This window comes from Neolamprologus multifasciatus, chromosome 5 (genome assembly GCF_963576455.1).
Source record: "Neolamprologus multifasciatus chromosome 5, fNeoMul1.2, whole genome shotgun sequence".
NCBI lineage: Eukaryota > Metazoa > Chordata > Actinopteri > Cichliformes > Cichlidae > Neolamprologus > Neolamprologus multifasciatus.
The window spans coordinates 22,925,284-22,940,994 of record NC_140443.1 but is presented as its reverse complement, the minus strand read 5'-3'; the positions used below and the strand labels follow the sequence as shown (position 1 = coordinate 22,940,994).

At 40.6% G+C, this 15,711-nt stretch overlaps 1 protein-coding gene across 2 annotated transcripts; it reads left to right on the top strand.

Moving 5' to 3' along the window:
- The first annotated feature begins 1,269 nt into the window (after positions 1–1,269).
- cdk4 (cyclin dependent kinase 4) lies at positions 1,270–15,711 on the top strand. Of its 2 annotated transcripts, none has more exons than XM_085160946.1 (8): positions 1,270–1,537; positions 8,033–8,267; positions 8,343–8,478; positions 8,653–8,820; positions 10,779–10,888; positions 12,116–12,166; positions 12,252–12,387; positions 13,845–15,711. In XM_085160946.1, exons 2-8 carry the CDS (start codon positions 8,050–8,052, stop codon positions 13,944–13,946), a joined length of 921 nt encoding a protein of 306 aa, XP_085017072.1. In that variant the 5' UTR covers positions 1,270–1,537; positions 8,033–8,049; the 3' UTR covers positions 13,947–15,711. The 2 variants fall into 2 exon arrangements, with proteins under 2 accessions (XP_085017072.1, XP_085017073.1); XM_085160947.1 differs by lacking the exon at positions 1,270–1,537 and adding an exon at positions 3,463–4,295.

Genomic DNA, 15,711 nt, shown 5'->3' with positions numbered 1-15,711 from the left:
TTATCTAATAATGCAACACTGAATTGTTCAGTCTGATAATCTGTCCAGGATACTCCACCTCTTACGCTACATCAGTATGACAGACTTGATATCCACCACCTGCTACTCTATATGGATAAGCATTCAAATAACAGTATGGACAGACTATTAGCTGTCAAGGATGAATGAAGCCTGATGTTATTCCATTTGCATCTTTTAAATAAATACACAATTAGCCATTTTCGGAGCAGCTCTTTCAACAGTTAAATATTACAGCCACTGTGTAGGACGGAGCATCATAGCAGGCCCTACATCCCAACAGAAGTCAGACTGTACGATAGGCACATAGGATAAATACTTGCTGAGGAAAATATGCGTGTATATATTATCATTCCTGCTTGATTTATCTTTTAGAGTATTTTGCTGAGTATTGTACAAACCAGCCTTGTGTAGTGTTTATTTGTAAATCGTTTTTCTTATTTATTCATGTATTTTCATTGTTTTCTGAAGTATCTCTAATTCACTTTTTCTTTCTGCCCCTCGTGCTACTGTAACAAGTGGATTTCCCCAGTGTGGGTCTATATCTAGACCATATCTATATCTGCATCAGTCTGTCTGTATCTGTCTAGCTGTAGGAAATGCAGAAAAAGAAGAGTAATTTCAATCTTAGAGTTAAAACTCATTTGAAGAACCACACTGCTTCAGTTTTGTACAACTTGACTGGATGGACGGATTTTTAACATATTTTTTGGGGGGATCTAAAAATCTATCAGGTACTTGATATAAATTTTGATGATGTGTTAATTAACTCATAATTAGCATAAGTATTTTTTGATCAATTTAAGTTATTTATTTGTCTGTTTATTTATTTTTCAATGCCACCAGCACAGTTTTTTTCATCTTTGAACGTTAACAAAAAATAAGCCAGTTCAAACTAAGAAATGATTTGTTTTATATGCTGAAATTTCAAGAAACTATTTGTTTGCTTGTTATCAGTAGTTAAATATTTCTAAGCGACGTAAGCAGGCGATGTAATAATGTTTTTGCTAACAGTTATTCTCCTGCACGACGCACAAACTCAGACACGGTAATATGTAAATATATATTCTACATAATAGTTTTGATGGGACAAATTAGATTTGCCTACTACATATCAATTATCCTTAACTACCCCCGACTGATTGTCATTTATTGCTAATAACTGCAGATTCTGGACACTTTATAGAAGTTTAAGACGCACAGCTGAGCTCGGGAGTTTTTCATTCATTTGCTGGTGAATTATTTTGGCTCCGCCTCCGAGGTTTGCTAGAAGCAACAGGAAGACAACCCAAAAGGGGTGCAGGCTTGAAGAAAAAAAAACACAGTGGAGGCCGAAATCATCTCGGCGTATTGGCTTCTCCACAGCAGATCCACTGCTGGGCTATAAACCTTACCGACCTGCCACTTGTGACCCGTTTGTATGCGAGTTATACGTGGCAGATTAGTGAGCATGTCTTCCTCATAGAGCTAAAGTGAGCTTACCTGCCACAGAAGAGAGAGAGAGACACAGACGGGCGAGGTGAGTACAGTATCTGGGCTGACGATTACTCGAAGCCGCTTGCGATCAGAGTGTGTGACACTGATATTTATGTAATGTGGCACAGATGTGGAAATGGAAGTTGCAGGCGGCGATTTGCCTCATCCGCTGCTTGCTGTAGTTTGCTGTTTTCCCTGCCACGTCAGTGAACATGTAGGTGAGGAGGAAAAAGTCCATGTGGCCTGTTGTTGCTGCATTTTGTTGCCAGTGTAATTAACAAAGGAGCGCTATGGAGGAGCACCACGTGTCGGGACAGAGCAGGCTTTCTGTGTGCCCTGGCCTGCTTTCTCTCTACCTCCGCCCACTGGCCTTCAGTGTCACTGGTTTGCATTTTGCTTAGAAGAATCAGTAAATGAATGAAATGTGTGGAGGTAACTGTGAGCTTCACGACCAGTTCTGGCAGCGATCAGTGACCCCAGTGTTGTCAGACGCTGAAACTTCCAGATGTGCAGCTGTAGTGTGTCCCCTGGTTGTGCAAGCTGTTCTATGCTGGAAAAGGAAACCGGGAGATGTTTTTAGGGTGACAAGTCATGGGTTGTTCACTTCCTGAACGACTCACAGCTCAGACAGTGAGACCACAGAAAGGCTGATCATTCATTATGAGAGTCATTGCTCTACAGGCAGGCTGTGGTAGTTTCACTGAAAATCACAGGGCTGTTCTGTTGTGTCCTGCTGTGAAGACAAGGGGAAAACACTGTTGGCTCTAGAGCCCGACGGATTATTTATTCTGACCACTGTCAACCAAGAATGGGGCAAAATACACATGCAGTAATCCTCTCTACTGGTTCCTCCAGCCAGATATTATCAGTACATGTTTGACAGGGTTTCGCACATTTGATTCATTTGATGTCCGTCATAAAATTGTGCTTCCCACAGTTTGTTTGGGTCAATAAATGTAGACATTTGATCTGCCTGCTGCAAAACGTACATTTGAAACCAGTTCTGGGGAGCAGGGATAAATATTTAAGTCAGCCCACACAACCAAGTGCAGCCTAGCCCAGACCAGTTAAACTGGTGTTAGACTTGTGAGGGGAAGGTTTCCTCCCTGACTCCCAAACCTCCGAGAACCCACAGAACCAACATGAATGACAGAGTGCCGATCACTGCTTTGTGACTGTTCGTGGTCATTCATTATAAAGTGAAGGCGTAACCAGGTTGCATGCAGTGAAGAGGCAAGTGCAGTGCATATCATTTATTATCTCGACACATGTTGAGTACCGCTGTATCATGACGCCTTTGTTATCACGGGCAATGTTTTGGCCTATCATATCAAGCGTTAGTAATTTCCTGTCCTTTGAAGCAAATACAAAGGAACTGACTGCTGCCTGATAAGTGAGAGCGCTAACAACTTGATTTTTTTGTTGTTGTTGCTCTTTTAACCTCTGAAATGTGAGGTTTAATTTAAGTGTTGTATGCAAAGTAACTGACAAAGGTGTCGACTTAAATGAGATGTTAAGGTGAATATAAACTTGGAGTCAAGTTATGTTGCTAGCTAGTTTACTGCTTTTCCCCTTTCCAGGCACATGAAACATGCTAATACGTTCATATTTATATATTAAATCAAATCACAACAGCAGTCACCTCCAGGCGCTTTATACTGTAAGGTCAATACACCAACAATCAGATGATCCCCTATTATCAAACACTTGGCGAGAGTGGGAAGGAATAACTCCCGTTTAACAGGAAGGAGCCTCCAGGCTCAGGGAGGGGCGACCATCTGCTTTGACTGGGGTGAAGCAAGGAAGACTGGACAAAAAGCACACGATGGAAGAGAGCCAGAGTTAATAATAACGAATTATATAAACACAAAGTGAGTGAAAAACTGTCAGTGAAGAAGAAACACTCGGTGCATCATGGGATGCCTCCAGCAGCCTGGGCCTATTGCAATATAACTTAGGGTCACCTGATCCTGCCCCAACTATAAGCTTTGTCAAAAAGGACAGTTTTAAGCCTCATCTGTATGTATGTAAATATATCTTGATGGCAAAATTGATCTCAGTGTTATTTAGAGAAGTGAGTTCTGTTTTGTCCTGTTTTGTTTTTTGCAGAAGAGAAAGTTTTATTTGCATCCTGTATGTCGGTTCATTTCTTAATAATTTCGAGAGAAATTTTGGTGGATTCATGTCAGCAGACAAGTCTGACTCAGTTTTCTTTGCACAAGAGGAAGAAATGCGGTAAATTAAAGCAATACCTCTTCCTCTTAGTAACAACAGTTGATATTGACTACATGTGGTTTATAATTGCTGTTTGTGGTTTGGGAGCACGTCTGGATATATAAAAACAACTGTAGGCAATATTAGTCATTTTTTAATCTTATTTGATACAGTATTTTAGCCGATGCAGTGATCCAGTGGATTATTCATTCATTAAACACTGAGATATTAATAACAAATCTGAACTTGGCAGGTTTTTTTTCGTTCCATATGGGCATTTCTACTCGTGGAAGATGAGGACTGTAAGATTTTTACTGAATTATCACTATGCTGACAATAAGCCCATAAGTGCACTCTCTATTTATTTGTTTTCAATCTCTGGGCTCATATAAAACACACAGAGATGCTTTCACACTGTGTAAGCCAAATATCTAACAGCCGTTTACAGTGTTGGACTTTGGATTACCTGTGTTGAAAAATGACGTTAGCAGCCAAATCCAGAAGAGAATGAATTCCTTGTTGAAGTGTTGGACTTTGAGTGGATTGTGTTTCTACTCCTTTGTCGCTGTGCCTTTCTTCAGAAAAATGTAAGTTCTGGACCTACTTCATCTCTCTTTTCTCTGATCATCGTTAATGCATAGAGTCAGGTGATGTTTCTGCTCTACTTTTATTAACAGTTTGAGTCACATGAAAATAGGGAAAATAGATTTTGTTGGTGGAAGTACATCAGCCTGGGGATGTCAGGTTACAATCAGCTTTGTCCTCTACTCCTTTTACTCAGAAGGCATGAACCAAACGGACGGTTTTGCTGTGCTGTGGTGGGTAATAAATACTGTTAAACGAAAGTGGTGCCGAATCCAAAACACTGGAGTCTAGTTTGGTTTGAGGTCTTTCTTTATTTCTTCGACAGCAACACATCGCTCGCTCTGTGACTTTGCATAATGGCAGACAAGTCTTGGTCTAAACAAGATCAACAGGTTCTTAAGAGACCCTGAATGGGACATTGTTTTGTTTTCACACTTTAAAGAGAAGAGAACTTCTACCAATGAGTAAGCGAGCTCAGAATGCAAAAGCAGGGCTTGCAGAGAGATCCGTATCAGGCATTAGAGGTGTAGTAGGTCAAAGGGGTGTGGATGGATGGAAATCAGTTAGGGGGTGGGCTGAGCGGAGGAAGTGCACCAAGCTGCCTTGACAGATTAAAGGCCGAGGCTTTAACAAAGAGAAGGAAGCAGAGGGATGATGTTGTCTCTGGCCGTGTACCTGCTTCCTGTCGGGAGACTGAGGGCTGGAGCAACGGCACAGAAAGAGTTTTTTGCTCGGGTGATTGAAGGTGCTTCCCGTGCTGCAGAATGGTGGGCAGAAGTCCCTCGTCAAAGGACCTCGCCTTTAAAGTGGAGCCGCATTTGTTGAGTCACATTACTTTTTTTCCTGCCATTTGTGGATTAAAAACCTAAAATTAATAGTATTTCCCTTTTTGATGGATGGGGGGTAAAGGGTGGGGTGGGGGTAGCAGTTGTCTTTATGTGGCAGTTGACAGTTGGGGGCAGGCAGGAAATGGGAGGTGGAGAAGGCAGGTGGGGCCGGAGGGAGGATGATACGCAACACGTATTCCTGGCTGGAATCAAGCTTAAGATGTTTTTTTGTGTCGTGCGTTTCACCCATTTCACAAATAAGACACTTCACATTTGATAAGTATATAAAAGAGCACTGATGAATATATCTCCACTCTAACCGATGTTGGCTTAACTGGCCTTCAAATGTTTTGCAGCTCCAAGCATAGTTTTGTATTACAAACACACAGTGAGAAAAAAAGTTAATTCTGTTATGTGCACAAGTCAATTTTAATAATGTTGCTGGGTAAAATATAAAATAACACTAAAATAACATCAAAGTAACTTTTTGTTTGAAAAATCTTAACCCTCTCAAGGCAGGCGTTGCAGATTTGCAACAAGTAAAAGCTAACAACCTGATTACCCCACATACATATTTTATGAGTTTTTTTTACTCAGAAGTACCACTGCAGGTATTCTTTTGTGCATTAGCAACAAAAACTTAATTTGAGCCAGAGAGGGTTAAAAAACAAATGTGTAAATTGTAAAGTATTTACAGCATATGTACATTTTAAGGAGCTACATTAAATGAGCTGAGTGACATTTTTACCATAAGTTTGTCAAGATGTGGGACATTTCTCTACTCCTAAAGCATTTTAGTAGAACTTTCTCAGCCTTTCTATGTGTATGAGATCTATATGGGACCTTATCATCTCTTCAACAGGAGACCAGTCTGTGGCAGAATTTTGTTTGTCTCACCACTAAATATAATTTGAAGAATTTTAAAAAGCATCCCAGGTCTACCTGTTATAAACATTCAAGTGAAGTACAATTTATTGTTTTTGATAACTTTTTATTCTTTAAGGTTATTAAATGGTAGGAGTGGGAGCATCGTAGAGATAATGGTACAAACTGGCTTTGAAAAGAAAAAAAAACACCTTCACTGACAAGGAATAAAAAGACAGACCACATCATACCTTACCATAAAGACCTCATAGTACCACATCACCCCAGTAGAGCATCCTGCTCTCAGACTGCTGGTTTGTGGTTCCCAGGATATTTAAAAGTAGAATGGGATACAGAAGCTTCAGCTTTCAGGCTGCTCTCCTGTGAAACCAGCTCCCAGTTTGGATCCAGGAAGCAGACACCTTTTCTACTTTCAGGATCAGGCTTAAAACTTCCCTTTTTGACAAAGTTTATAGTTAAGGCTGGATCAGGTGACCCTGAATCCTCCCTTAGTTACACTGCAATAGGCCTAGTGTGCTGGGGGCTTCCCACTGAGTGGTCTTCACTCACCGTGTGTTTATACGCTGCTCTGCATTAATTATTACTTATTATTAATCTCTAGCTCTCTCCCACAGTGTGTTTTTTGCCTTTCTTCCTCTCGTCACCCTCAGACAGTTGGGGCAGATGGCTGCCTCCCTCCCTAAGCCTGGTTCTGCTGAAGGTTTCTTCCTGTTAAAAGGGAGTTTTTCCTTCCCACTGTCGCCAAAGTGCTTGCTTGGGGTTTTCTCTTTATTTTTGTAGAATCTTTACCTTACAATATAAACTGCCTCGAGTTGACTGTTTGTGTGATTTGGTGCTATATTAATAAAATTGAATTGAATCAAAATGAAAGGGGTACTACATCATTGAAAACTATAGCTGAGACAGTCAAATGTATTTGCACAGCAACACTGACAGCAGTAGTGAGTGGGCTAATTATCTCAAGAAGTCAAAAGGACTAGTGCTGCTAAAGACTTGCACTATAACCTATAACAACACGAGTCTTTGGAGCAATTCATTCACAAACAGACACTAAACTGAAAGCAAAATGAACAGACAAGGACATTTTTACAGAGGTTTGGTTGGGAAAAGCCAACAGCTGCTGATAGAAGTGGATCCCTGTAGTGGGGGGGTCTTTGGAGTATTAGGGAAAAGGTTTAAAAATGTAATGTAGTGGAAGAAGTTCAACTGAATAATTTTAGCAAGCTAGAAACTTTTTCACATCAAAAACAGGCTAAAGCTCAAAGAATAAAAGAGAAACTGGTAGCTACCAAAAGCATTTGCTATAAAAGCCCCCGCTGTAGTTAAACAGATAAAAGTAAGCATACTGTTGCTATAGAAGGTCATTTGCAAAGTAAAAAAAAAAACACGAGCAGGAAGACTTTCATTGAGAGCGCATGAAGTTCTAACACAAAAGTGCTTTTTTATCGCCAATTCGAAGTTATTTCTAAGATGGACTGCTGGCAGTGTGACAGGAAATAGACTTTGTACTCGTTTAGAAATGGATCCTCAAGCACGAGCTGTTGAGGAGCATCAATTCATTTTGGATGTGGCAGGTTTGCAGAGATGTGGTAATGAATTTCAGCCTCTGCCCGGTGTTAGCCCGAGGACTTTTCTCTCTTTATTACTGAACAGTCACCAGCTTCTCCCACACAGAATATGTCTTTGGGAAGATGATGTTCCTTGTTCAGTATAGAGAGTTCATAAAAAGTTCATTATGCTGGTTGACTGTTGTTAGATCGGTTTTTATAAGTTTTTTTTTTCTTTTTGCATTTTTAATCAATGCCAGTGTTGTTGTTCTCTGAAGTGGATGGTCAGATAACCACTTGGGTCCAGGCAGTCTTCATACCCAGAGGGTGAATCCAGCTGACTTTAACAATTTCATGACTTTTTTTCTAGCCTCATCGTGTATTTGCATCTTCAACCACTGTGATCGGTCACTTGAAGCAGTGCACTTTCCACGGAAATTAACCGATTGTCAGTAATATCATTATTGCTTTATTTGTCAGGCTCTTTCAACTTGGCCATGGCCCACGGCACCAGCATCCAGTATGACCCGGTGGCAGAAATCGGTGGAGGTGCTTATGGGACTGTTTATAAAGCCCGGGACATTGAGAGCGGGCAGTTTGTGGCTCTGAAGAGCGTGCGTGTGAGGACAGACCAAAACGGCCTCCCGGTCTCCACAGTCAGAGAAGTGGCTTTGTTAAAACGGCTCGAGCAGTTCGACCACCCCAACGTGGTCAGGTGGGTGTCGTCTTTTCATCTTGTGATTAAAATGAATGCTTCACACAGGAGTCATGAATTTTCTTACTTGTGCAGGCTTATGGATGTCTGCGCCACCAAGGGGGCAAACCAGGAGACCAAAGTCACTCTAGTGTTTGAGCACGTGGACCAAGACCTTAAGACATACCTAGAGAAAGCGCCAGCACCGGGATTATCTCCAGACCGCATTAAAGTGAGAACTGGCTCCAGCTATATCTAGACTAAAACTTAGCTAAAGTAAAATAACATTGCTGATACCACATTCCAAGCATGGACTGTTCTGCTTATTACTCATTTAAATCCCTGTTCCCAAGCTGAAAGCTGTAAAATATGTAGTTCCAGTGAAGCTCTGCTTGTGTTTTTGCAGGATTTGATGAAGCAGTTGCTGTGTGGTCTTGCATTCCTTCACTCTAACCGCGTGATGCACAGAGACCTGAAACCAGAGAATATTCTGGTAACCAGCCAGGGCCAGGTGAAGCTGGCTGACTTTGGTCTTGCCAGGATCTACAGCTGCCACATGGCCCTCACTCCTGTGGTAAGACGTGTATAGAGGATATTGTAATTTATTTTTTTTCTAACTTTGATTAATTCTTATTGTCGATTTTCTACCATTTCATTGTAGTCAGCACTTCAAAGTGTTTTAGGCAGCTAGACAGTGAAAATAACATACAGTTTCCAATCTTCAGCATTCTGGTGCCAGGCATAAACATTTTGGAAAATATGCTTATTTCCCTTCTTGCTTAGCGTTAGATAAGAACACTACAACCAGCAGATGGTTAGCTTAGCGTAAGGCAGGACTGGAAATGGTGGGTAAACAATCCAAAAGTAACAAAAGCTGCCAAGTAGTAACCCCAAGCCTCGGTAATTAATACATTATATCACATTTTTGTGTAAAGATGTTGTGTAAAATCACACGCCATGACTTGGATGGGAGCAGTAACTTCCTGGAGTGTTAGCAGATTGCCAGGAAATACTCCAGGACAAACCATGATGCCTCAAAACTGCATTTTTATAAAGAAAATAAAACGTAATATTCAGATTTACTGCACTGGCTAGCATTTTATTACTCATGTTTAAACTGCTATGCCTTGTTTTGGCGTTTTGCTTTTATTGTCACGCACATTTGCCCCATAATTAAAGATGCTGTAATTGTGGCCGTGTCAGCCTATTATTTGTTTTATTTGAATTCTGAAAAATTGTTTTAGTGGTTTAAAAAATGAACAGTAAAGTAACAGTAAAAGGCCAGAGTCATGCTGGTATGTCTGTAACTTTAGCTAAATGCTAGCTTCTGCATTAGCATGAGTACAATGAAAGAAAATTACCCGCTGAAGATGCAGATCTTTGCCAGGCAGGGGCATTTTTCCAGGACTTTTTAAAAAGGGAGGCCCAACAATTAGTCAACTGAGTCAGGGAAGGAGGCTCATAGAGTTATTTTTGGTTGCTATCTTAATTACAAGGACAGGAAGTAGCTCCACATGCTTATTTTGGTAGATTTTTTATACCAGATAACCTTCCTGGCACGAGGACTTTATGCTCCCTCCTGGGATTAAACCACAGACCTTTTACTGATATAGTGTGGAAGTACTGGAGGAGGATAAAAAATATTCAATTAAATACGTAGGAAAACAAAAGCACTTTAAAAGTGTTTTTAAATTTAGTAGTTGTAATGATTTTAATGTTCACTAGACCTCCATTAGAAGACGTAGCTTCCCCATAATTATAAAGCAGCCTTGCTGCAGATTCAGATTTAGCGGCAAAGTAATGGAGCCAATAAAATAAAGAGTGGTTACAGCAGTAAGTATGTTTAATTTTCCTGAGTGCTAGAGAAAAAAACACATCGTTGTGCTTACAGTTTGCAAATTCAAGAGTTTTGGAGTGGGGGGGTGGGGGGGCTAGGCAGTGGATCAAACCAATGTGAGGTGAATGAGGGGGAGCACATCTTTTAACCATGCTATTTAACCCTATAGCTGTCACTGCATGTAATGGTATTTACGTGCAGTGATGCACTGAAGGGGACAAAACAGTTTTTAACAGAAAAAGGGGCTCAAAACGTTCTTGTCTTCCTATCTTATCTGTAATTTCCGCTCATGGTTGGAGTGACATGACTACACAATTTTGGAGGGGCAACATGGGGGCCCAGTTGAATATCAAGGGGGGTCGACTGCCCTGCCCCTGCTACTAGATAATGTTTTGTGGAGTTTTTTGCTAAACACTGTCTTTGCACTACGAATCTTCAGACATCAGTAAAGCATTTTTTCTCACCTCAACCTGAATGACACACTCTGGGAAAACATCTGCAGAAAACCAGCTAATGTGCGAGTGTTTTGTTCTTCAACAGTATTTGACCTGTTTGCTGTTTGCGACTCTGTTAGAGCCCAACCCCAAGTTAGAAATTCCCATCAGATCAAGATGAATTACTATCAACATATACATATTGATAAAAGGTTTTTTTTTGGTATGTATCCTTTGAGCTGTTCTGTTTGTGTCTTCCAGGTTGTGACCCTGTGGTACCGACCTCCGGAAGTCCTGCTGCAGTCCAGTTACGCCACACCCGTGGATATCTGGAGCACCGGCTGTATCTTTGCAGAGATGTTCAGACGGAAGTGAGTCAGCATTCGATTTTTGCGATCTGAGTCACTAAGTTAAAAAGTAGCAGAGGCCCGATTACTCATCCTCTGCGAGGTGTGACGTGAGCTCTGGGTTCTCATTAAATTCCTGAAAACAGATTAGATTGCGATTTTAAATCATCTCCATCGTGCCAAGTAAGTTTGATTTGCTCTGGTTCTGTATGAAGCCATTGCCTCGATAACCATGACATCTTTTAACTGCACCTGTGATAGGGAAACAGTGTGTACAAAGGCACAAGCCTGGGACTCGTGTCTGGCTTTTTATTTGCTGTTCAGGTTCTGAAACTGATGGCTAAGGTTAGAGAAAGTTAAATATTTACAAAGTGTTGTTCATTTTTTCAGTTTAAGTCAGGCTGACTTTCTCATGTTTGACATAGATGTGGATCATTTCCTCTTTTTAATCACGTGCAAGAAATATTTAGTAAGATGCCAGGACAGGATGGCAAATCCAGTGCAAATGTGCAACGAGGCTGAACATTTTACAGATATATGAACATTTCTGCATTCTGCTTCTGACTGAAACCAAAATATGCACGGCACATTTGCAGTCAGTGTGTGCTCTCTGGTCCTGAGGCACGGGCGTTTTTTTTTTAGTTTCTCATATATTAGTACATATATCAGTAAAATGAGTTTTAATAAGGGTAAATTGGTTTAAAGAGTAAATAAAAAAGGTCTTTGCCATAAACATTTTATAGCTGTAACTTAGGATTAAGGTTTATTGAGTTAAACTGTATTTTTTTTATAGCTGTTTAGGGAATGATGATGCTTGGTGATACAAATTTACCATAGAGCAGGGGTGGGTAATTAACCAATAAGCTTAATATTAATATTAAGAACTGACTTCAGATCAGTATTAATTTTGTTCGGTGATTTAGAGGTTTAATTTAAGAGACTGATCCTGGCGCTGTGATAGCAGCAATTTTGTGAACCTATTAGAGGAGCTTTTAAGTTTAATCAGAAATGCTAAGAAGCAGTTCAGTGATGTACACAGCAGCTCCACCTAGCGGTAAAAAATGACACATTGCATCAAAGGATGAATGCCTAAAAAATGATCCCTTTGTGAGCAGTTCCTATGAAGATGGTGAGATTTTTATGATTCATCAAAAATGCACAGTGTTATGATTTTGTAGCTTTTAGGCCAAAGGTCAAAAATAACCATCAGCTTCCAGCTTTTAACTCGTCTTTGATCTGTCTGCGTGTTAGACCTTTGTTCTGTGGAGAATCAGAAATGGACCAACTTGGGAAGATTTTTGAGTGAGTAACAAACACTTTCAGTCACATTAACCCGACTGATCATTCTCGCAACTCCTTTGTCACTGAAACTTACACGTCATTTCAGGGTTATCGGCTTGCCGCCAGAGGAGGAGTGGCCGACTGATGTTACACTATCAAGGAAGAACTTCCCCACTCTCACGGCTCGCCCAATCACGGACTTTGTCCCAGAGATAAATGAGCATGGGGCGCAACTGTTGCTGGTAAGGCTCGTGAATGAAATCATTAGAGCGGCTTTGCATCCTGCCTGGTAGTTGATTTATGTCTCAGCTACATACTGAGTTAAAATCAGGGCATTAACAGATTAAGCAACCTCAGATCCCAGAAGAATTTCATTTGCCTTAAACACGAGCCTCAGGAATTCAACTGCTGCGATCCTGACAAATTCCTGTGACTCCTTTTGCTTATTCAGCTGGTTGTGTTAGAGGAGAAACCCGGACTTGTGGAAGTGCCCTTTTAAGAAAAGGGTTTTGTCCGCATGCTTTACAGAGTGCTGGTTAAAGATAAAATATGACTTAAATTAACATTTTAAATGGAATATTTAAAGGAGATTTACAGTAAATGTTCATTCCTGTGATTAAAGGCGTTACCTAACTATTTAAAGTAGACAGAAGATTTTATCATGTCTCCCCGTATGATGTGATAAATAATAGAAACACAAGTGCTTTTACTTCTCGGTTTCACTGCAGAATTGATAAATAGGACTGAATGTGCCAGTTAATTTCCTTTGGTGCAGGAAACATACCTCCGAGATCTTTTTGCTCCATATTGACATGATAGCATCACACAGTTGCTGCACATCCGTGATGTGAATCACCCATTTAACCACATGCCAAAGGTGCTGTGGAGGCCATCCGAGTACAGTGAACTCATTGGCATGTTCAAGGAACCAGTGTGAGATGATCTGAGCTTTGTGACATGGAGTGTTATCCAGCTGGATGGGTACACTGTGGTCATAAAGGGATGGACATGGTCAGCAGGCTGGTAGGCTATAGCATTTAAATGGTACTCAGTGGTTCTAAGGAGTCCAAGATATGCCAAGAAAATAGCCACCAGCAGCAGCAGCTTGAACCATTGATACAAGACACGATGGATCCATCTTTTCATGTTGGTTACCCCAAATTCTGACCCTACCATCTGAAAGTCACAGCAGAAATTGAAAGACCAGCCGACGTTTTTCAGTCTTCTGTTGCCCATGTGAATTGTAGCCTCAGTTCCTGTTTTTAGCTGACAGGAGGAGCACCTGGTGTGGTCTTCTGCTGCTGTAGCACGTCTGCTTCGAGGTTTGATGTGCTGTGCATTCAGAAGTCTGCCCATTCCCCTCTGACCTCTAAACTCAGAACTGCCACTCACTGGACATTTTCTCTTTTTTTCTTTGGAAACGCTAGAGATGGTTGTGTGGGAAAATCCCAGTAGCTCAGTAGTTTTAGAAATACTCAGACTGGCCTTTCTGACACTACAACCGTGCCACATTCAAACTTACATCCTCTTTCTTCCTGATTCTGATGCCCAGCTTGTCTTGACCATGTCTACATGCCATGAGTTGCTGTCATGTGACTGACTGATTAGATATTCTTTGGCAGTTCATCAAACTGTCCATTAAAGAGCTCACAACGTACAGTGACACACTTCTAACATCGTGCTACTCTTTCCTCCACAGAAAATGCTGACCTTTGACCCCTTGAAACGAATATCAGCCTTAAACGCACTAGAACATGAATATTTTCGGGACGAGGCGACGTCGACTCAGACAAAAAGCTGAAGTTGGCCAGGGAAGCATGCAGCAAGAGGTAACAGTGTCGGAAGTTTCGGCGTATCAGTGTCATTCACCGCTCTGCCTTTCAAGATGTCTGCTTCGGAATATTATTTTGTTATTCCCGCATCACAAAAAAAAAGGTAAAATGCTGAGAAAGAGGAATGAAATGAGGATTGCTGCTATGGTTCTCAATGTGTAAATGTAACGAGTAATAACGTGTCACGTAATAAAGGACAGTACCAGTGTTTTTTCACGTATCAGTATCGTCAGCAGGCACTCATAAACACAAAAGTCGTGTCATCGCCGACGAAATGTTCCTCCTGCGACATTTCTGGACGCGTCAGATTAGAAAAGCCATTAGATAGTGAGTTTACTGTAGCTGTATTAATATAATACAATAGGAACAATAACATTGTAAGACTGTGACAGGCATTGAGCTGTATGTAAATGATTTAAGCTAGCTGTGTTAAAATCATGAGGAAAAGGAACAAGTAGAAGTGGATAAGCACACAAGAACGACACACCTTATAAAAATACTGGTATTGCCCTTGAATTAGCTCAAGAAACAAAAGTATTTTTCTATGTGCTGAAAGACTGAATGGGTGTAGTTCATTTTGTGTTTAACATTTGTCTTCTGTTGCTGCAACCATCTGAAAACAGTCATCACTGCAAATATAAATAAATGTTTCAACCACACTGAGGCTTGATTGTGTTTTATTACACAGATTGGGGGTCTGTGTGGAATGAATGAAACTGAAAAATGGACTGAAATGTGTTTCTTGAGTGAACATGAGGTATAAAATTGTGAATCGTGCCATCATTAGCATATTCAATTACTGTGAAAGTCCCCCCTCACTTCTTTATTTTTGTTAGGTAAATGGGACTGATTCAGTGAAACAAGTGTGAGTATTTAAGGCAAAACAGAGTTTGTAATATTTAATATTTTGTATGACCACCTTTATTCTTCAACACAGCCTGAATTCTCTTAGGCAAGCTTCGTCATCATTGCTATAAGTATTGTCTTGGGAATAGTTCTCTGGACTTCTTGAGGGACATTCGATGATCTTCTTTGGATGTTTTCTGCTTTTTATTCTGTTTTTGGTCAAGATGATCTCTCGCTGCTTGAATAATTTTGAGGTTTGGGCTCTGGTGAAGCAGATCCGTCACTGATAGTGTTTTGCTGTGGGTTTTTTTCTATTTAGGTATGCTTCAAAAATAAAGTTACTGGCTGAAGGTTTCCAGTATTACATGGTAGATAAATTCATAATCACTCATAATTCCATCAGTTTTGACACAAACTCCAACACACTGGCTGAAACCATCACAGAGCCTCCACTGTGTTTTACAGATGGCTGCTGTACCTCTCTCCTGACCTCCTCCATACCTGTTGATGACAATTTGAACCAAAGATTTCTCAGATCCATCACACCATCAGACCTGTTGCCACTGATTTTCAGTCCAGTCCTTGTGTAATTTGACATTTCTCTGCCTCCTTCACTTTCTTAAGGATGCCTTCATAATCCCACCTTTCCACTGAGACCATTGAAGCTTTAGAGAACAGTAGATGGATCAACTGAAGAGGATTTGGGTTTTTCAGATACTGTTTTTTCTTCTTTTTTTTATTCCTGCCTTTATTCTTTTGTTCTGAACGTCTTCAGTTTCTTCAGATTTTTTTAAGGAGACACTGCACAGCATGCCGAGATGTGCCATGTTTTCTACTTTGGGAGTAAACTTACATGAGAAAAAATGTGATTTTATGCCTGTCAAACTG

Coding starts and splice junctions, on each gene's coding strand:
- cdk4 (XM_085160946.1), top strand. CDS start 8,050: ATGGCCCACGGCACCAGCATCCAGTATGACCCGGTGGCAGAAATCGGT. Junction 8,821..10,778: donor ACATGGCCCTCACTCCTGTG/GTAAGACGTGTA, acceptor TGTGTCTTCCAG/GTTGTGACCCTGTGGTACCG. Junction 12,167..12,251: donor CAACTTGGGAAGATTTTTGA/GTGAGTAACAAA, acceptor ACGTCATTTCAG/GGTTATCGGCTTGCCGCCAG.